General features: G+C 40.4%; 1 protein-coding gene across 1 annotated transcript; it reads left to right on the top strand.

The window, feature by feature from the left end:
* Positions 1-3,927: 3,927 nt before the first annotated feature.
* FAM98B (family with sequence similarity 98 member B) lies at positions 3,928-20,790 on the top strand. Its single transcript, XM_075103224.1, has 8 exons — positions 3,928-4,256; positions 5,065-5,210; positions 6,056-6,190; positions 6,893-7,071; positions 12,873-12,953; positions 13,349-13,465; positions 15,841-16,008; positions 17,484-20,790. The coding sequence occupies exons 1-8, from the start codon at positions 4,192-4,194 to the stop codon at positions 17,835-17,837; spliced, it is 1,245 nt and encodes a 414-aa protein (XP_074959325.1). The 5' UTR covers positions 3,928-4,191; the 3' UTR covers positions 17,838-20,790.
* The last annotated feature ends 41 nt before the right edge of the window (positions 20,791-20,831 follow it).

Here is a 20,831-nt window from a genome sequence, read left to right as displayed (position 1 = left end):
AAAATTTAGAGAGATGTTAGAAGGGTGATTTTTAAATCAAATGTTTGTGATGGCAGGTAAGCTTCAATTTCAGTAGGGTAGCCCTTAAATTGATGGGCAGGATTCTTGTAGCTATTATAAATCTGTTCAGGCTCAGTGAAATTAGTATATCCATCATTCACATCTACTTTATTTGCAAGATTGATGCCATTTACATATAGACCAATTCTAACTTGCAGCCCAGTTCCACAATGATGTAATTAAGTTGATACTGCCTGGGGTGGGTACTCCCAAATCATCCTTAAAGATAAGGTGTTTACAGAAGGATTAAAAGCAATTTAACTTAGTTTTTAAACAAGCAAGCTGCACTCGTTCAAATGTTGCAGGTCTGAAGAACAGTGCCTGTTTTTTTATCAGGTTAAAGGAATGGCTAGTACTTTTTTACAGAGGGAAGTTGAACAGGTTTAAACTGTACTAATTTAAACTGATGAAAAAAATCTGTGTAAAGAAATTATTTCATTTTAACAATTAAACCTGTTATTGATCTGTTTCAAACTCAATATAAGTTTCTTGTATCAACTCAAGAATGCATGAAGTGCTGTTTTTTCTCAACCGTTTTTAAACTGTGCACTTAAAGTACAACATTGCACGTAGGCAAGCTTGTGTTAGAGGAAAGCATTTATTATGTAGCATATTCAATTCCTTCTCCACTCCTATGATCCCCTCTAGTGGTCAATAATTGTCTGCTAAACGTTTCTTAGTACTACAAATTATTTGTACCTCTTAAAACAGTCTGTCTCCTCCTCATTCGAATTCAAGAGATCTGGGTTTTTTATTCCTGTGCTGCATATGAGAAGGACAAAGCAACCAAACCTTTCGAAACATGCAGCTGGTGTATCGGTGGGCGGTTTGACTTTCCCTACTAGGAGCAGATAGATTGTGTGCACCATGTGCCACCACAAGCCTGCTCTGTTGGCAGTGCAGACCAGGAGGCGACCGCTCTGCCGCAGCAGGACCCTTCCACCCCACCCATGCCATCAGGCAGTACGACAACGCCCAGTGCCCATCGGAACGCTTCTTGAGCATTTTTGAGTAGCACAACAACGTGTGACTTGTCATGTGTTATGTCATTTTCATACAAGTAGTTCTGTAAGTGACTGAGATCTACCTTAGTTTAACATCAATGGAAAACTGAGATATGTATTTTGGTTTTTAGTAAGATTACAGGCAACTGGTAATTGCAGATATTTCATATGAATTGGCAGAACACCTATCCCACAAATGCCTATCTTCACCTTACTTTCAACTCAGGGTACTTTCCAATCTATTTAAGAGAGGTGTAGACAGCCGCAGCTGCATACTCAGTTAAGATGCCATTTCGTATCAGTTCAAGTTGCTTCAAGTCAGTGCTGATCTAGTGCCATCTTCATTTCCTAACCTTGGCCGTGCATGCTACACCAGGAATTACCTGACTGCTGAGGGAGACGGCTAACTGGCAGACTAATGAAAAAGAAATCCTGACAAAAACTGAAAAGCTCTAGGGTGCTGATGACCTAGCTGAAGCCACATATGCCTTTCACGTGAAAGCAACAGCTGTATGCTGAGACCTCTTCCTTTGGTGTTCTGGTCTGTGTATTACAAAGGGCATGGGGCAAAGGCAAAGTCTGCTCCTGTGGGAGTAGGCTGCTACGAAATATTTTTTAGCCAGCTTTATCACGATTTTTTTTCCTCCTCCAGGGATGGGAAACTCGGGAACAGACACAGAGAAAGTTGTGGACAAATGAACGGCAAAGTTGTGAGAAGGTGTTAGGCAACCTAAGTACATGATCAGAACCTAAACTGCCTTTCATCTGTGGGTCTCAAGACACAATTTGTGAAATTCAGACTTGTATTTCCTCACAGAGGAGGTATTTCCACTGTACAGAAACGTTAGGGTTTTTCAAAAAATTCTTGTTGAATTAAAACAGTGTTTGATGCACATTCTTGGCCATCATATATATGCAATGTTATTAAAAGACAGTAGGAGATATTACTAGATTATGTCTTGTCCTTTAACTTAAATTAACAAAATACATTCATGGCATGTAGGAAAATTTACAGATAGACCCAGGGGATAATGCTGCCACCTACTTGTACCACACAATACTTCTTAAATTACCAGATAACTTTTTAGTTTTGATAGATTATGTTATGCTAGTTTCACTTCCAGTCGTTCCCTGTTCTTCTTCTTAGCTTGCACTGTTTGGTGATATGATAACTACTTGGTTTCTCAGAACAACTCTACAGTGATGATTCACTGTGGGTAGCATAAAGATACAACTTTAGAAAAGAAAGGGAAAGAAAACCGGCTATTTCTGTCTGTTTCTGCATATCTTGTTTTCTCACTCTATTAATGGGACATCGATGTTGTTCAAACAGGAGTAAGAGTTCCTATTTTCAGAATCTCTGCTCTCAGATGCATGCTCCTTCATTTAGAGAAATTATTACGTTAACCCACTTGAAACACCAGTCCTCTTAAAGCTCAGGCATACGGATCAAGACACGGTTGAAAGCTGCGAAAGGGACCACTGAGCTACTGGCACTGATGTGCACCAGATGGTCAACATAAGCCTATCAGACTTTAAGATGCTCTTCTTTCCACCAACCGCCATACATAGTGTTTTTAATTTCTGGATTTCTGTCTCTGTATGGGGGAGGATGTCATGGCCGTCCTGATCCCATTTTTTTTAAGGCTTAGTACTCAGTAAAGCCACATTGTCTGCTAAATGGAAATAATGCAAAATAGTTGCTTCAAAAATTGTGGGGATTTCGCTCATTAAGAACATCTGTGTTGTAATTACTGCCATCTGATTGCACGCCATTACAAATCTTCCTCACAGAATCAGCCGCTGGATTTTCTGAAGGTCTGTATAAGACAACACTGGTAAACAAAAAAAAAACCAAACAAAAAAAAAAAAGCAGAATTTTCCTTCTGGTTAATAAAAAAGATAGGCGCCTACAGCTGAGCTAGATGAAACAAAAAACTCTGAGGAGCTAATGTAGCAATACTGGTTTAGAGGGAATTCAGGGGGTGCTTCACCAGAAGTAGCTGTGAGTGAGGGATAGAACAGGGATAGTTTGGGACCAAACAGACAAAAAAAGCTGGTGCTAGTTTATCTCTCTCTCTCAACATTGCTGTTGCTAAGAAAAGTTTGGAAATGGGAACCCAGACATCTCAAAATAGAAGACAAAAGAAAATCAAAGATCAGACAAAGTCACGTGTTTTGGGAGACCTGCCTTCTAGTTTTCTAGCAGTACCGAAACTGGAAATCCCTGCAGGTCGCAGGGCTAAAAGCGACGTGCTCAGAGGGACACAGCGGGCCATCCCACTCCGTTACGTGCCATACGCAATCCCACACCGGCCACAGAGCTGCCAGCCGCTTCCCAGGGCTCCACCACAACGGCCGCGTGCAGCTCCTCGGGCGGGAGCCGAGGTGATGCTCATAGCCGCTATCACGGCGTGTGTCGGTACAACGCAACCCACCTACCCTCCATGATTTATTAAAAATATCACCAACAGCCTGGATTTTAAGCTCAGCCAGACTCCGGGAGCTGGTCCCCACCAGGCCCATGCGCCGGGACAGGGGCTGAGGCCCCCCCACAGTGGAAAACCAGGGCTATGGGAGCCCCGCAGTCGTGGTCTGCACCACCTCGGGCTGAATTTCACAGGTCAAAATTCAGAGACAGCCCCAAAATACCGCACTGGTCCAGCCCTAAAAACGTGCTGTTTTTAACCACGTGCGGAACGAGGCGCAGAGGGTCTGCAGGGGGGCACAGCCGGCTCCCCAGGCCCGAGCCGTGCCCGTAGGCCGAACGGTCGCCCGTGGCCGCTCCCTGGTGGAGGAGGGAAGGTGAGGGGCGAGCCGGCTGCGGCGGGCAGCGGCCTGGGGCCAAGTCCGGAGCGGGTTAGCGGTGCGAGAGCTTGGGCGCTCCTCACTAAGGCAGGGAAGCAGGGGCCGGCCCAAGCGGAAGGTCACCTCCAGCCGCAGGGGACCCGGTGGCCCCGGGCGGCCCCGCCGAGCGGGGCGAGCAGCTGCCGGGAGAGGGCGCGGGGGCAGCTCAGGGCCTCCCGCCGGGCCCGGGCCGGCGGCGGAACGCAGGGGCGGGCGCCGGTTGCGGAGGGCCGGTTTGAGGAGGGCACGGCGCGGCGCGGCGGGCGGCCGCGGTGCCGGCATGAGGGAGCTGGCGCCCGGCCTGGAGATGGAGAGCGACATCTTGGACGCGCTGGAGGCTTTGGGGTAACCGGGGGGGACCGAGGGGACCCCGCCGCCGCCGCACTGCCCTGCCCGGCGCGGAGCGGGGCTCCCTCGCCGCGGGCGGGAGGCCGGGCCGGGGCCGGGTGGCGGCGGGGAACGGGGAGCCGGGGTGCGGGGAGCGGCGGGGGTCGGAGCCCCGCGGGCCGGCGGCGGCCAGGGCTGGGCCTCTCGCCTCGGTGCCCGCGTTGGGCTTGCCTTGATTGTAATGGGGGGAAGGCGAGGGGATAGCGGCTGCGCCGGCCTTCCTTGGGGCCAGGGGGTTTAAAAGCCGTGTTCAAAAGCCCCCGGGAGGCGGGAACCGGCGGGGCCGCAGCTCTGCGGGGTCTCCGGGCCTCCCACTAGGCCGCCCGCTGTGTCCCTCGCTCCCTCCCGCCACGGCGCTTCAGGTGCGGCAGAGGAGAAACAGCGGAAAATGTGGTTTGATTTTCAGCTATCTTATTGCTAGTGGTCTAGGGCAGTGAGTTGTTGATGTTGTTTGACTAAACGCTTGAGTCAACACCCCAATTCATGTCTGTTTAGCGTGCATTGAGACATGAAAACGCTGTTTTAACGTACACACGTGAAACTGCCTGCCTCCTGTTTTCTGACAAACCATTTTGTTTATAAATTACCATTCTTTTTTCTTTGGCGTGTTTTAAAAAAAATCTGAATTATTCCTTGACAAAAGTAACTTAGGAAGATTAATTTCTTTCAGTGTAGTTACTACCTAGCTTCTAGTAAAATTATTTTAAAATGTGCACATTTTATGTTAAACTTGCTTCTTATCACTGATGTTTATCTCCCTGTGCAGGTACACAGGTCCTCTGTTGGAGGAGGAAGCCCTGAACAAAGCAGCAGAAAATGGATTGTCTTCGCCAGAATTTTTTGAGCTTTGTGTTTGGCTAGGTTCCCAAATAAAGTCACTCTGTAATATGGAAGAAAGCATCACTTCAACAGGTGGTATATCAATGTTAATTTATTGAAGAAATTTAGTATTTGTTCAGTGAATTTAGACCCATATTGTTCAGCTAATAGTGAAATTACAGTGTTAAAGTTTGGAAGATAGGTGAAAGGTAGCCAAACTGAGGCTGATATTTTAATGTATGTGGCTCTTAGATTGAGGTCTTGTGAAGATTCTTTAAAAAGAAAAAAAAAAAGGTGCCGTGGCAGTTCTGTAGATCTACATAAATAAAAAAAAGTACATTCATACATCCCATGAGTGGTTGTTATATGTAATCATATTTTGATGGCTTAAATTCCAGTGCCTGGTATTTTCAGCTAGTTGGTCCAATGCAGTTCCGTTCAGCACCACGCGTAGATACGCACAATGCTCGTTAGCACCACCTAATTCTTTCTGTTGAGTGCTGGAACTTGGATGAGATTTTGTATTGCTTATGTTTTCACAAAAAAGTGGTAAAACTAAGAAGAACCATTGAAAATAGTGGGCTCATGACTCCTGTAACTTGTTCATCAGAAAATTAATTACATTGGTACATGGTTTTGTGACATAAGCTGTTCAGTTCCTAGTGACGTTCATTTGCATTCATGTCTTCAAAGACTGCTGTAGCATCACCTCATTCAAAGCATGAGTACACTATCACTGTAGATAATTAAAAGGCTCATCTGCTTGTATGTAGGACTTCTTTAAGAAGAAATCAAATGTTACTAGGGTGGTAGGTGGTAAATCTTTGTCTGGGCTATTGAAACCTGCAATTTAAATGTATTCATTGCGAAAATTGGATTACGGTTTGATGTTTCTGTAAAAAGCCATTAGCTTTGCATTTATTTATTTATTCCCATAGGTGATAAAGATGTAGAGAGCTTGCAGCTTGAGATTAGTGGCTTTCTGAGAGAAATGGCTTGTCCATATTCATCACTTATATCTGGAGACATCAAGAACAGATTAAGAGAGAAAGAAGATTGTCTTAAACTCCTCTGTAAGTTATAACCATTTTTCCTGTTTATAGTACGGTATTTTACATGCATGCTCTATTGTTATTGTACAATTTACATTAAATAGTTCTTTATGTGTATTTAAGTCTGTGTGTACAATCATTACAACCTAGCGAAGCATGCATCAGCTCACCTGTGCAGTAGTGGAAGATAAAAAACTATTAGAAAACTATTTTAGTAGAGAATAAAATTTATTTGTGAAGTATGGCTCAACCTACTGAGACCTCCTGATCCCTCTCTTGATCCAGTTCAGCTTAGCTGAAACTGAGACCTTGCTTCCTGTGTTTCTGAGAGGTTTCTGGGCAGCTTAAAAGAAAATGCTAAGTGATTTGAAGGTGCTGAAAGCAGGATTGAGAGAAGCAAAGTCTAGGTTTAAGCTGGAGTAGGACAAAGGAGTAGCAGCAGGAACCAGTGCAATAATATGGAACTAAGCAAGGAGCTAGGGATCTGGTGGCAAAAGTGGGTTAAGCAGTTAAATACGATGTGTAGGCTGAAGGTGGGAAGTCAGGTGAGAGTTAGTTCATACAGAATGGGAAACTGATACTGACCTGTCCAGGAGAGAACTGAGAGTCTCCCTTTTATCATGGTCTTACTGTAAATGTATATATTGCATTTATATTTGAAAACATGGATGCAGAAATATTCAAGTGTCTTTAAATCTGCCATTATGACACTTTTCTCTCTAGTATTTCTAAGTACAGAACTTCAGGCTTTGAAGATATTGCACAGCAAGAAAATTAAAGGCTCTCATTTGGAAAAGCACAATGAGATTTATCAGGAAGTGCAAGCTATTTGTGATGCACTGGGCCTGCCAAACTCGTCGTCTTCTGATGCTCCTCCCTTGTTAACCAATGTGGAACAAAAGGTATGGACTTTTATATGTTCTGTCTGTTGTTAAAACTGTAAGCATCATCTCTGTAAGCATTAATCTTAGAGTTACAGGCCCAACAGTCTAATCCTTTGCACTTGTCAGATAGGGCTTTTATGGAATTTTTATTCTGAAAGCCGGTTTAGCGTTTAACTGTTTTAGTTAGGAGATGAAGTATTTCAGCATTTCCTTGAGGATGCGATGTACTTGGTGAGGCATACTTTGCCATGCAAATTTAAGGTGGGAGTTGAAGTAACCCCTGAAGCAAGTAGTTTTCCTGTTACCCATTAAAATGTGCTGCCGCAAGCAGAAGACTTTGGGTAACAACTGATTGGACATTTATGTACCTGTAGTAATTTCGGGGATGTATTTAGATTTAATGTCCAAAACTTTTTTTTTTGCTTTTTAGTTTATGAAGTTCTTAATTGCAAGTATTGATTTCTTAGTGCCGTTTCCTTAGTTGCAGAAGAGAATGAAAACGCCTGAATCACCAATAGCCAGTGAATAAGCCAACTTAAACGTTATTTGACGGGATGGTTCTTTCAGTTGTGTCCCACCAGTTTTTCTAAGTCATTTCACTGATGTAATCCTTCACCTGACTTCCTCACTGCAGAATGCAAATAGGTTCTTGGGGTGGGATTTACCTTCTCTGCCAGGCAGCTAGAAGTTTTAAAGTTTTGCTCTTTATTTCTCCCTAGTATTTAGGGAGAGAGTAGGTGACTGATGCCCTTTAAGAATTATGGGAGATCCATGGAATGAATCTCTTGCTGCTGCTGAGCCGTTGTATTTCATAATTTTACACGATTACCCTTTTTTTTTTCCTCCTCCCTCCTCTTCCTCTTCTCATCAGCCAGTGGGCAGTTGAACATTGGGAGGTTTTGGGGAGAGGGCCTGTTACTTGCGTGGTTTTCTTACATCTGTATGTCTTTAGTGTGACAAGACAGAACCTTTAATAGACTCATTTATAAAAAGCAGCATCCAGGTGACAGTGGAAATGCCTATTCCTGCACTATTAACTGGCTTGATCTGTTTAGTTCTAATGAAATCTTTATATCCAGTCTTTCCGTTAAATATTTTTGAAAGGATGAAGAAAGAATTTTAGCACTGTTTCATGAGGATTGTAATGTCAGAGTTCCAGCAAGTAAATAACTGACTGAAATTTGCCTAGTGCTGTTGATCTCCCTCTGTGTGTGTTAGCTGTGTTTACATCCATGAGGGTTTGTAGGCTGCAGCCACGGGCAGTGGCCTGATGTCCTTGCTTCATTTCTTGGGTACAGATTTAGTTTCATCCCATATTAAAGGGGTAGGACTCTGGTTCTACAGTTGCAAGACAGCAAGACCAGACCTGGTAGGCCAGCTCATTCATGCACACAGAGAGAGTCTTAGAAGTTTTCTTCGAATTGTTAGGCTCCTGGTATCTGCCACCTTTTGCAAAGTCCAAGATTGCTTTTCACGTAGGATCATGGCTTGAATGGTGTGGAGGGTGTTACTGTTACAGTTTATGAAAACTGTTACAGTTATTAAAGTGAGCAGAATCTTTAAAGAGCGTTTGTTTTTTTTGACCCTGTAAATAATACTGCCTGAGCTATTTTGTGATGGTTTTCAGGTCTGTTAATTCCACAGTGGTTATACCACTTCTACTCACTTCAGAGGGCAGAAAGTTGGCAAAATTAGTTTGTTCATCTTCTGTGACTCCAAATTAATACTGTAATTTCTCTGCGTGTTTCATCCCTTACAAACAAAGGATTTTTTCCTACCTCTCAGGAGATTTTGTAGAATTTCTACTATATGTTTCCTTGTCCTTCATCCCTTGCTTTAATATAGAACAGGTTCAGAATTATTTTGCTACAGTACAGAGTTAGACACCTACATTTGTGGATGTAGCTGCATTAGAATGGTGATACCACCAACTGGAATTCATTGGCTTTGTGAACATCTTTTTCAGAGTGCCATTTGTTACTTTTTTTTTTCAGATTCTCACAAAAATTCACTTGAAATGACCAATTTCTTTTTGCAACTATTTTGTTGCTTCTGATTTAATTAGGTTCTGTGTAAATTTGCACTGTTGATTTTTAGTATTCTGCTGTATCATTTGTATTAGAAATTTACATACTAATCTAGTATTTTTATTGAATTTGCAAATGTATCTGCAGCATTTCAACCTGTCTACTCTTTGTCTCTATCTAGCATCTTCAGCATTGTCAGTAGCTGTGGGAATAGTTCTGAGAATAGTTTGGCTGTGCAGCAGCAATCTACCAAAGGGACAGATCACACATTGTATTTTGGTATGGAACGTTAGAACATTGATTGTTTTTAATAATTTGCCAGTTTACCTAAAAGCCTAGTATAAAATCAGGATTGCCTTCTTCATTCAAACTGTGAGTTTTATAGTAGCTCAAACTTTGAATATGCAGTCATAGGAAGTGCCTTTTAAATTTGCATCTCCTGTAATAAACTGGGGTTGTGGTTATCAACATACTGTCAATTCATCTCTCTCATTTTCTTATGTAATACAGCCTTCTACCGCTAAATATATTTTATTTTATTCTGTAGTACTGAACATTCCTGTTATGCAGAGGCACCTGGGGGGACGTGGTGGGCAAGGGAAGGGTTCTCTTGCTGCCCTGTTTGTGGACTTGTTTCCACTCATAGGTTCCCTGGTGGGGGGATGATACTGGATCCCTTTGATCACAGGCTTTTTCTGGTGGCTGTCCCTGTTCAGGTTTCCAGGAGGCCAGAGCACGGTTCCACCAGTCTCTCTTGCTCAGACTCAGTATGTCAAATAGTCAGATATATTTGTCTCCATCTAGCTTTTAATTTGGTTTGCTTTTATAGCTGTCTGAGAACTTTAGGATGATTTGGGTTTTACAATTTGTTTTACACTTCTCTAAGTATGTTTTCACTGCTCTTTTATCTGGGCACTGCTTTTGGTATTGTTCCCACTTACACATACATACTTCTTTCAGGGTTTTAGTGGTGTTTGTTTTTTTAAACTCCTGCTTATCCTTCTTAATCTAGGGCAACTGTCATGTTTAGGAATGTGGATTATATTGTAGATTCTCACGTCAGTTGCATTCTTGTCCTCTGGCAAACAGGTGCATGTCAAAGCTTTTGTGGTCGTAGACCTGTCATCAGCAAAGGCTGGGCGAGGTGTTCTGCAACTGTAAGGCAGCTTAGCTGATTTGACCACTGTAGCGGTAGGATATGCCCTCAGAGTCCTGCTGATGGGAGTGAGGGGGTACAGGGGAGATTCAGTAGTCTGGGTGTGACTTTACATTGTGTCACAAACATGACCATAGACCACTTCATCAGTGAAAAGATTCCTCCTTAAATGTTACTTGATTAATAAACCTGTTGCTGGATAAAATTACCTAGGTATTCTCTTTAACTTGGAAAGAAAAGGTTGCAGAAATTTGGGGGAAGTTTCCCAGTCAATAAAGGATTGTTTCATTTAGCTGCTCTAGTTTCTCCTAGTTCTGATTTTCACTGATTCTCTTCCTTAATTGTTCTCTCTCAACTTCCTTTCATTTTTCAGTTTATGGAAATCAGGAGTATGCAATGCTGGGTTAGGTCTTCTAATTGTCATCAACTTGTGATGGCAGAATGCATGGCTTTTGTATGTGGAGCCTAGTTTTGTATTTATCTCTTAGCTGCCCTTGCAGCTGCAAACTTGCAATAATTCTAATCTTTAGAGAGTATTCAGCATCAATGGTTTCCAAATTTTCTTTCTTTCTATAGCTATAAATTACACTGAGGATTTGTTTTGGTTTTGTTGTGTTGTTTTTTCCCAGCAGTCATGCTCATTTTGATAGACTCACCTCCGTTCAACTCATTAGAACCTTTGAGGTTATATTTCTGACCTTTGTGGTATATGGATAGACACCTCTTGCCTAACAGAACTTTTAATTCATCTGCTGTTTATTCCTCCTTCTATACTAATTACTGATTTCGTCATCTCTTCCTGTCATGCTGATCTTATTATATTGTTGATTATTAACTTTGGTTTTTGATTCTTCAGACGTTTGTTTAAATTCAAGCATATTTTCAGCTTAGGTACATTTGAATTTTGAAATAGATTATGAGAGGCGTCAAGTACATACTTCACTAAAATCAAAACAAGTTGACTACATTTAGAAGGCAGAAAAATCAGACAACCCTGGAGGGCTTTTTGTAAAGAAAATAAAGGTTGCAAGGAAGCAAGAATTAGCAGAGAAAGAGGAATGTAGGGATCAGTAGCGTATGTGGAACGGAACTTCACCCCTTATTGCAGCCTCTTTTTTTAATATGGGTGGAGTATAATAGCAGGTGATATTACAGTAACTAGATAACCGCTTTTCAGATACTACTAGGCTGTCTGTTCTGCTGGAGTCAAAACACTGTTTTCCTATAATTTGCTCACTGCACAAGATTTTTTTACTTCAGACTTTTTCTGAGGATATTGTGTTTTTAACTTGCCACAGTGCTGCCTGAAGGGGATGTAAAAAGAACAAAATGTACACCTTTGTTTTCACACAAAATTTGAGATCAGATTCCTTCCTTGGTATATGCAAAAAAAGGAAAAGGAGATAATTACAACAACCCTGAAATAGGAGATTTGATTTATCAAGTATTCTTTTTCAAGTAGCTTTCTTTACTCAGTTAATTAGGTGTTCTAGAATTGATTTCTGTCTCCTAGAGGTTTTTTTCAGAGTGATCACTGGAGATTATATTTCTATAATATGCAGAGCTCAAAACCCTGACAAGATAAACTAAGACAATACTGGAAAAGTGAGCTTTGAACCGTACCTTTATGATAAATTTAATGTAAATGCCTGTGTGCCTACATGAAGTCTTATAATCCTTGCAAATGTATCTACTAGCTGTTCTCAGTTTTGCTGTAGATCATGCACTACCTTAATCCTTCCTTGTGACATGTAAAAGAAAATTAACTCTAGTTTTAGCCTTGTTTGACTTGATTCCCCATAATTATATACAAAAGCAAATGAAGATGTAGTTCTTCTCCCCATCAGACCATGTGCAAACTTGCAGGAACAATACATGCGTGCGGTCTACTCCAGCTGAAAAATCAGTTTGCCAGAATGTTATATATGAGCATAGTGGGCGTTCATGATAACGGTTTTAGAAGAGCTGTGCCAAAGGAAGTTCCTTCAAGAAGAGAAGGCAGAGGTTTCTTGGAATGAGAGAGGGGAATGCAGAAAGAGAAAGCATACTTCATCCCTGATTTATTGAGGGCAAAAACTAATGGAAGAAGCATAAGCAAGGCTGATTGGGAGTGAATACAAAAGTCTTAAACATAATGTTAAATGGAACCAATTATAGGGTTAGAAGAAAATTAATGAGAATGACTGCATACGTGTCATATCTCCTGCCTTTCTTACTAGCACCCATCACCAGATTTTTCTAGCCAAGTCTAGCATTTGGCAACAGAACTAGCTTCCAATTGTTACGTTTCCTTAGCTGTAGTTACAACACTTAGTAATAAGTAAAATGAGTAAATGAACTAGACCTACTGCCTATATGCACTTGATAAATTTGCCGTATAGTTATTGTTCTGTTATAATTGGGAGAAGTGGTGTGCCATAAAATATTTTTGTATAGAGGTTGATCGTGTAGTGGAAGTATTCAGTAACTTTTGTAATGGATGATAAGCTAGAAGATGGGTATCTGTTTTTATGAGTCTGCTAAAACACATGTGCTATATTTGAGCTTACAAGTAGTGAACTGTGATTTCAGCAATTGTGCTGAAATAAATGTAAATATCATTTGTGTTCTGAGTGGTAGTATATGTTTTGTTTCAGATAAAGGACATTCTCTCAAAAGTTCAAAATAACCATGTCGGGAAATCACTGCTAACAAAGCCTCTGAATTCTGACCAAGTGGTAAAAAAAAATCTCTCCATTTCTTTTCTCTATTTAATGGGATGGTCAAAATTAGTGCGTACGGCTTTATCAAACTTTGTCCATTTTACAGTCACTGTTCTATTGCTGAATATTAATACTAAAATTCAATTGCTAAATACTAACAATGCTAATTGGATCCTTCCAGAATTAATGTTATAAACCAGATTTCGTGTTGATTTATCCACTTACTAAGTTTCAAAATATTTTGTATATACATGACTACTGTAGCGCTACGCAGATACATCCTTAATTTTAAGTGGTTTATAGTGGTCACCTGGGGATAGACATCTTAGTTACTGAATGGGGTTAACTTTAAATTGACTTCTATAACATTATAGATCTGAATGCTTGGATTTTTTATTGGAACACTGCAGGAAAGATTGGAAAAAATCAATGATGCTCTTCGCAGTGAGTACGAATGTCGACGACGTATGTTAATGAAGAGGCTAGATGTGACAGTACAATCTTTTGGCTGGTCTGATAGAGCAAAGGTGAGCTTGCTGTATTTTTTGCTTCCTGTAGGTGGGAGTCTGCTACAGTTCCCCAGATCGTCCTACCGAATACACATACCATGTAAATACACTTCCATTAGCATTGTCATCTTTCCAACCAGTTTCTCATCCCAGGTTGTAACATCCAAGTCCTAGATACTGAGGAAGGGGACGGATGACCAGATGGCGGTCCATCCTTTGTTTATAGCTTCACAATTATAAATTCTAGCATCCTGTTGGAGTTTCTCAATTTAATAAGTTCACGTCTCCCCTTTTTCTTTCCAATATATGCCCCCTCCAGTCAAGTAAACTAGGAGGGTATCTCAGCATTTCTTATGTAGATGCAAGAGGAAGAGAAACACCAGGCCTTAGCATACATTGGGTGCAAAGAGTGACTGCCCACAAAGCCAGTGAGATTACAGTGACTGCTACCTATCTTGGATTCAAAGCTACTGAATAAACAGATGGCCAGTTGAACAGATTATTTGAATAGCAGCTTGTATGAGAAAAGCACACAGTTACTTGTAATCCTTCAGGTGGCTAAAAATTACAGACCAATCCTCTGGATTGTCTCTGCCAGTATCATTTTAATTGTGATCATTTCATTTCTTCTACTTCCTAGAACTCTGTATATTAAAAAATAGTCATGATCTAACCAGTCGGATATTTCTGAGCTAGAAGTATATATTGTTTCTATCCAAGAGAATAGGGAGATAAGATACAAAAAGTTTGTAATTTGATGAATATACATGTGGGAAGCTGGAGGCAGATGGTGTTGCTCATGAGCTGCAAGATCAACTCTCCTTCCAAAGGTTTGTGTAGAAAGCTGAGGATGGGTTAGGTGTAAAGCTTCGAAAGCTTACTGAAAGTACAGATTGTTACAAGTCTTTCTGGTGTCACAATTTGTTGTTGACACATGCAGGCAGAATGGGTTTCATGAAGCCCGCTAAGTATCACTGGAAGACATGAGTCTAGATGCTGCTGTGCTGCTTTGAAATGGCTCACCGCTTAATTTCTGCAGGGGTTGTGAGTGCTTTTATGCTGCAGGAAAGGAAGAGGAAGGCATATAGCTCACAGAAGCCAGGAGATGTCCTGAAGCATATAACTTCCTTACAGCTGTACCAATACAACTATATATTTCCAAATTTAAAGTATACTTCTAAAATGTAGTTGATGTAAACTGATGACTAACTTAGACTAAAATTTTGTGCCACTTGATATTATTCCATTCAAACAATGTGAAAAACAGTGACTATGCTTTCACAATAGCTCAATAGTTTAAATAGAGATTTTTAATCACGATAAAGTAGTAAGATGGTTTGTTTTCCTGTCATAAGGACTGTTGATGTGAAATATTATGCAGTTACAGAAATAAGCAGGTTACATACTAATTCAAAATTACATACGATTTTTAATTTTTTTTCCATATTTTTTGAATAGACATGTTTGTTTATAACTTCTTCAAGAAGGTTTTGAGGGATGAAAATGTTTTGGCATCAATATAACTCAGATTTTTTTTTTTTTTTTTAGGCCAAGAGGCAAATTGTTGTCCTTATTTCATTTATTGTTAGCTTGCCTTTTTTTCCCCAGCATTAGATAGGTATTATTACCTTTCTCTGCTTTGATCGTGTGGCATTTTTTTGTAGAATTTTTTTTAAACTTGTTCAGTCCCCAAGAGGGGTAAGTTTGCAGACTGAAATGGATCCATAAATGGGGTAGTAATCTCCTAGCAAAACAGTCATGCAAAGGAACAGCACCTGTTGTCTGGTCCATCCAAGATAAAATTGATTTTTTTAAAATTTTTTTTTTCCTCTGAAGATCATCATTCTGGATGTCTCCAGAAAGTGTGTGTATTTTTCTTTTTTGTCAAACAAATGAAACATCAAAATGCCTTATTTTCTCCCCTTCTCGGTCTCACTTTTTCATGGCTTGCACAAGTGTTTTGCTGCATTGAGATATTTTAATTTTTTTTCCACAAATTGACCTTACTTTGAGGCTGCTGTGCTTTCATCACATTTAGAAGGTTAAATATGACTATGTAAAGCTCTTGAGAGAGCAGTTTGGAGTCTTAAACTTTAGTCTTTAGACATGTTGGAAAACGTCAAAGAATCTGTTTGATGCCAGTGGATATTTTGTAATGGTGCTAAGTTTCAGCACCAATTAAATATAATCAGCAGCATTTTTTGTACAATAGCTCCATCAGGATGAAGAGAATTGGTAACAGCTGGCACTGTATTTTGTAAGATAACCTAGATTTTCAGACATTGCAACACGTGTTCAAACTGAAACTTACTGAGACCGGTACATGGTTTACGGTAAGCATGTTTGTGTATTTTATGCCTAGCAAGTAAGTTGTGTTTGATTTTATCATGTAGGTAAAAACAGATGACATAGCACGAATCTATCAGCCCAAGCGCTATGCATTATCTCCGAAGTCAACTATTACATTAGCTCACCTTCTTGCTGCTCGAGAAGATTTATCGAAGATCATAAGAACAAGTAGTGGATCAACGCGGGAAAATACAGTCTGTGCAATCAACAAGGTATACTTTTTCTCTCTGGGATATGATAAAGGACATGGGAGTTATCAGAAGTAATTCTGGAATTACACTCTGCTTAGTAGTTTCATTTCTTTTTGCAAGATGCCTGGTGCTTTAAGAAAGGAAGGTTTGCAGCATTCCAGTAAATACTGCAGCAACTTCTTTTTTTATCTTATTACACAGTCAGTCATGCAAAAGGATGAAACAGTAGTCTAGATGAGAAGGAACAGTGGTGGGGGGTCTATGTGCGCGCACGCGTAAATGATACCAGAAAGACTTGCACGTATCCTTAATTTGAGGTGTGCAGTTCCACTGAACTCAAGAGGTCAGTTTCTGGACTACCTGTTGCCGGGATTATCTTGTTCAGTTTGTAAACGAGCATCTTCAGTTTATCAATATGTTATAAATCACAGAAGTTTCTGTGGAAGCGTCATTTTGCTACGAAGTAAAATTATTTGGTTGGCTGCAGTAATAAATAAACATTGTACTGCTTTCTTGCATATGATAAAAGCTGAAGCTTGCGAGTAATGACACCAGTTTTACCATTCAAATGGTGACTAAGCCTGTTTGATTAATCCTTTGTTTACAGATTTTTCTAAAGTTTTGTGCTCATTTAGATACCCTTTAATATGTTTTGATCCCAAAGATTCTGAAATTTCTTAATTATTGTAGGATCTCAGAGCAAGGCTTTTTTTTTTTTTTTTTGAGAGGACTTCAATTGGAGTGCCTGGGACTGACCAGAGTATGTTAACATTCATCACAGAGGGAGTTTAGGAAATACGAAAACAACAGCAGAGAGACCTACTTGGATACCTCTCAACTTAATGTTTTGTGTTGCTTTGTCCAGTACAGTCTCCCTTTTTGTACACTGCGTAACATCCACCAGAGTCAGGATGCCTTTTGTTTGTTTGTTTTCTTGAAAGTGTTACTGCAGTGTGTTATGTATTTTGTCCGTTCCAGCTCTCCACTGAGTGTCAGTAGTTTCTAATCTAAGGCAAACTGGTGTTTCTTTTAGAGTTGCACATTTGTTCACCAGTTTATGTTTTTTTTGCCAGCTGATTAGATTTGAACTTGAACTTCGAAATTTAAGTAGAAGAGCTGTGTTGTAAGGAGTCTTTTCTACATGAATATATATTTATATATTCATATATATTCATTCTGTATGTTGCTTCTTTTAATACTGATACTTCACATGCATGTAGTTTTCTTCACAAAGATTTCACAGAAGTATTATGAGCTAGCAAGCTGCAGTTATTTCAATTTTCCAGGGAGAAACTGGGATCGCTTTCAGAGTTCTGTTATGTTGTGGCAAGTTACATGGATAGGAAATAGGGATTCTGCTGTCAAGCTCCACACTGAGGGGACCATACTTCCTGTAAAGAGCAGGCAGCCTGTCTTTGTCCGTAGGAGAGCCCTGAGTCCCTTCAAGATATTACTACTATTTTTTAAACTAAAAATGACCTATTTTTTCCATATAGGTTCTGATGGGGAGAGTACCTGACCGTGGAGGCAGACCAACAGAGATTGAGCCACCTCCTCCTGAAATGCCTCCTTGGCAAAAAAGACAAGAAGGTGGTGGAAGAGGTGGCTGGGGAGGAGGGGGTGGAAGGGGCAACTGGGGAGGCGGAGGAGGTAGAGGAGGAGGAGGAGGAGGTGGGGGGGGGTTTGGAGGTGGGGGTTTCAGAGGTGGTGGAAGAGGTGGAGGTGGCTTCCAGGGTGGCAGGGGAGATTATGGTGGCAGGGGAGATTATGGCAGGGGAGGTTATGGTGGCAGGGGAGGCTATGGTGATCCGTATGGTGGAAGAGGAGGGGGAGGATACCGAAGATACTAAAATACTGTAAATATTGACGGAATAACTGGCAAAATATAGTGGTGGTGTTTACTGGTATCAGGAATTTAGATACGTTAACTTGGGTTTAGGTTAGAATTAAGTATGACCATATGAATCATTGCATTAGACCAACTGATGTTGTCTTTTAGTTAACCGAACAGACCTTTTATACTAAAATGTGATGACTAAGTCCTTGTTTTCCGTAGTGCTCATATGGTGTTTTTTAATATGTCATTTTATTTAAAATAAGTCTCAGAAAACTGAATAAAACCCTTTCTAAACAAACAAAAAAAAATATATTTAGTGTCCAGGCCAGTCTAATTATTGCATGTTGCATGTCCACTGCCCTGCTCCGAAATGCTGTGTAGAAAAACAGAATAGGCCTGAGAACCAGATGGAAACACTTTTAAAAGACTCTAGAATGCTGCTTTCCGTTTTTTTCTTGTCGTCTAGTTTTCATGTGGGACGCGTAAATGAATTTTAATGTCAAATGTTAAAATCCTTAAGGCTTTGGTCAAAATTATTTAATTAGGTTTCTTATTTTTCCAGACTTCATGTAAAAGTAACCTTCTGAATTAATACTCCACAGAAACTAAGAAAATCAGGTTGTTCTGTGTGTTCATAAAAATATTAGAGACTCTTTGAAGGTCAGAGCATGTACTGTAAACTGAGAATCATGGTGAGTTTTGATAGTGTCTATTTTCATTTTACCTGCTTTTCATTTTATTGGTGTTTCATAAAAATATTTTAAGATCAGATTGGGCAGGAAACGTCTGCAACCATCATGTCTGATAAGAGTTCTTTTATATATTCCTTCTGAATCAGCCTTGAGACATAAAGGTTGAAGAAGCTGAGCTGCTTCGGAAAGAACATACTTTTTTTTTTTTTTTCCTCTTTCCCCTCCCCTGCCTGCTCTACGTTTGGGAATCGCCAACTGCCCAGCTACTAAGACATCTCATACAGCAGTTGCCCTTCCTGAGTGACTTCTCTCTCTCTCTTTGCCAGCCAGTTGGTCTGATAACCTAAAAGAAACTCTGTCAACTCTGTCTTGATATGGTAAGGGTGCCTTCTCCTTCACAGACAGTGTTGCTCTAGAAAGAATTATCTTTAATACAATTTTGGCTGTAAATACGCATAGACAAGAGTTAAATTTAGAGCTGCCGGTTAAAGAAGACAGTTTCAGTTGTCCAGTGTCTTTTAGATCTCTCCCCCTGCTGTGATGCCACTCCTGAGTACAGAGGTGGAACAGGGAGCTGATGCCCGAGTATACACTCATGACAGTATTTATGAGGCTCAGGTTACTACAGGAGGTTTGGGAAGGCATCTGCTAAACCTGGGGGTGTCTGATTGCGTAGCACAGAACCCGCGAAGCACTTCAATCGAGTATGTAGCTGTAGGCTTAACTGCAGGTTGAACTTAAGGATTTGATTTTGGTTTTATGTTCCACAGTCATGAGTTCTTTCCGCACAAATTTTCTATTGGTGTCCATATTTGGTATGCTTTAAAGATGTTATTTTACCTTCAGGAACAGATGCATCATGTCGTGTTTTGTAGGCAGCTTTAGGCATGAATGTAAAGCTTTGTTCTAAATCAAATTATTATCTCTTTCAAAAGCCTGTGTCAGGTTTTACTAATTAGCTGTCACCAACCTTTTCATTTGAAACCTTAATCCAGATAAACTTCAAAAGTTTCTCTCCTGTTGTTTCCTCTCTGATCATAGTCTGCTTGAGAATGCTGCTTGTGATGTGGTAGATATGGCCTTAACCATACTTTAGGGTGCCTGCAGGTGCCTAACAAAAAAGGGCAGGAGTTTTCCTCGCTTGAACATGTTAGCTTGGATGTGAACTCTTGAAATAATGGCTTAACTTCACCCAGCTGCTAGCAATGTAGTACCCATGCCAGTTTTTTCCTACGCTCCTTTCTGGCCGAAGCTGTTGCCAGCCTCTGCAGTCACTATGAAGAGGCCCTCATGGGTCACATGGGAGCGTAGTACTGGTTTCTTTGCTTTTGAGCTTGCTTTTTGCCTAATGCTCTGGAATAGCTCACAGATTGATGACGTACCAGGTGAGACTGCTGGCCTTGGAGGTGAAGTGTTGGTCAGCAAAGGAATGGAGAGAGTAGTTTTTAACAACCAAAGCCTTAATATAGAATTGTTTGCTCATCCCAATGTTATTTTTTGCTACAAGTAATTTCGGAACAGCAGTCAAGCATTTAGCTTCACCAAGGAAATATGCTAGGAAAATGAAATGGCTTACCTAAGCATAAAGATTTCATCAGTCTTAATATGTGAGGTTGCACTGGTTTAGTTGACCTGATCTAACTGTACATGGATGTGCCTTGGTGCTTTGACCCTCATCAGTTTATCCTGTCGGTAGCAGGCAGGACAGTTCTGGATGAAGTAAACCATCAAGTGAACCGGCTATGTCCCCACATGTAATGCTAACAGTTAAATTATTTCGATCTCATACTTCAAGTATATTTGCGTAGACCATGTAAAAGATAGAAATTTAAATAGGTTGGAGATTTTGGGTTTTAATCTGGCCATTTCAGTTTTTCTTAAGTAATTCCAAAATGTGAAGCCAGTAGTTGAAAACTAAAGTAAGCACCACCACATTTCATAGAGGTATCCTTTTCTGTCCTCTGTTGTCAGAATGTATGCTTTTAATTTATCAAAAGATGCAATAATACCATGGAAATAATTGATTTAAACCTCTTCTCAAATTTTGTATGTTTGTCTTGAAAGTATTTTCAAAAATTCTGTTGTAAGTAAAAGATTTTCATATATATGTTTGTGAGCATTTTTGTGTCTATTCACACTTAGTGAATATCTACCTGAATATTTTGTTTGATAAAGAATTGAAAAATAGGTTGGGTGTGGTTTTTTTCAGGATTTGAGAGATACTTTTGTTAACAGCTGTAAACAGTGAGGAATAAAGTACTATATTTGATGTTATTTGCATCGCTTGTATAGCGTGATTTGGATCCACTAGCCTC

This window comes from Phalacrocorax aristotelis, chromosome 9 (assembly GCF_949628215.1).
Source record: "Phalacrocorax aristotelis chromosome 9, bGulAri2.1, whole genome shotgun sequence".
Classification (NCBI taxonomy): Eukaryota; Metazoa; Chordata; class Aves; order Suliformes; family Phalacrocoracidae; genus Phalacrocorax; species Phalacrocorax aristotelis.
The sequence above is the reverse complement of the archived record's forward strand: the minus strand, read 5'-3'. Positions and strand labels throughout refer to the sequence as shown.

Excerpts from the sequence above, each read along its gene's own strand:
- FAM98B (XM_075103224.1), top strand. The coding sequence starts at position 4,192 with ATGAGGGAGCTGGCGCCCGGCCTGGAGATGGAGAGCGACATCTTGGAC. Across the intron at positions 4,257-5,064 it reads GACGCGCTGGAGGCTTTGGG|GTACACAGGTCCTCTGTTGG; the intron begins GTAACCGGGGGG and ends CTCCCTGTGCAG. Across the intron at positions 6,191-6,892 it reads AGATTGTCTTAAACTCCTCT|TATTTCTAAGTACAGAACTT; the intron begins GTAAGTTATAAC and ends TTTTCTCTCTAG.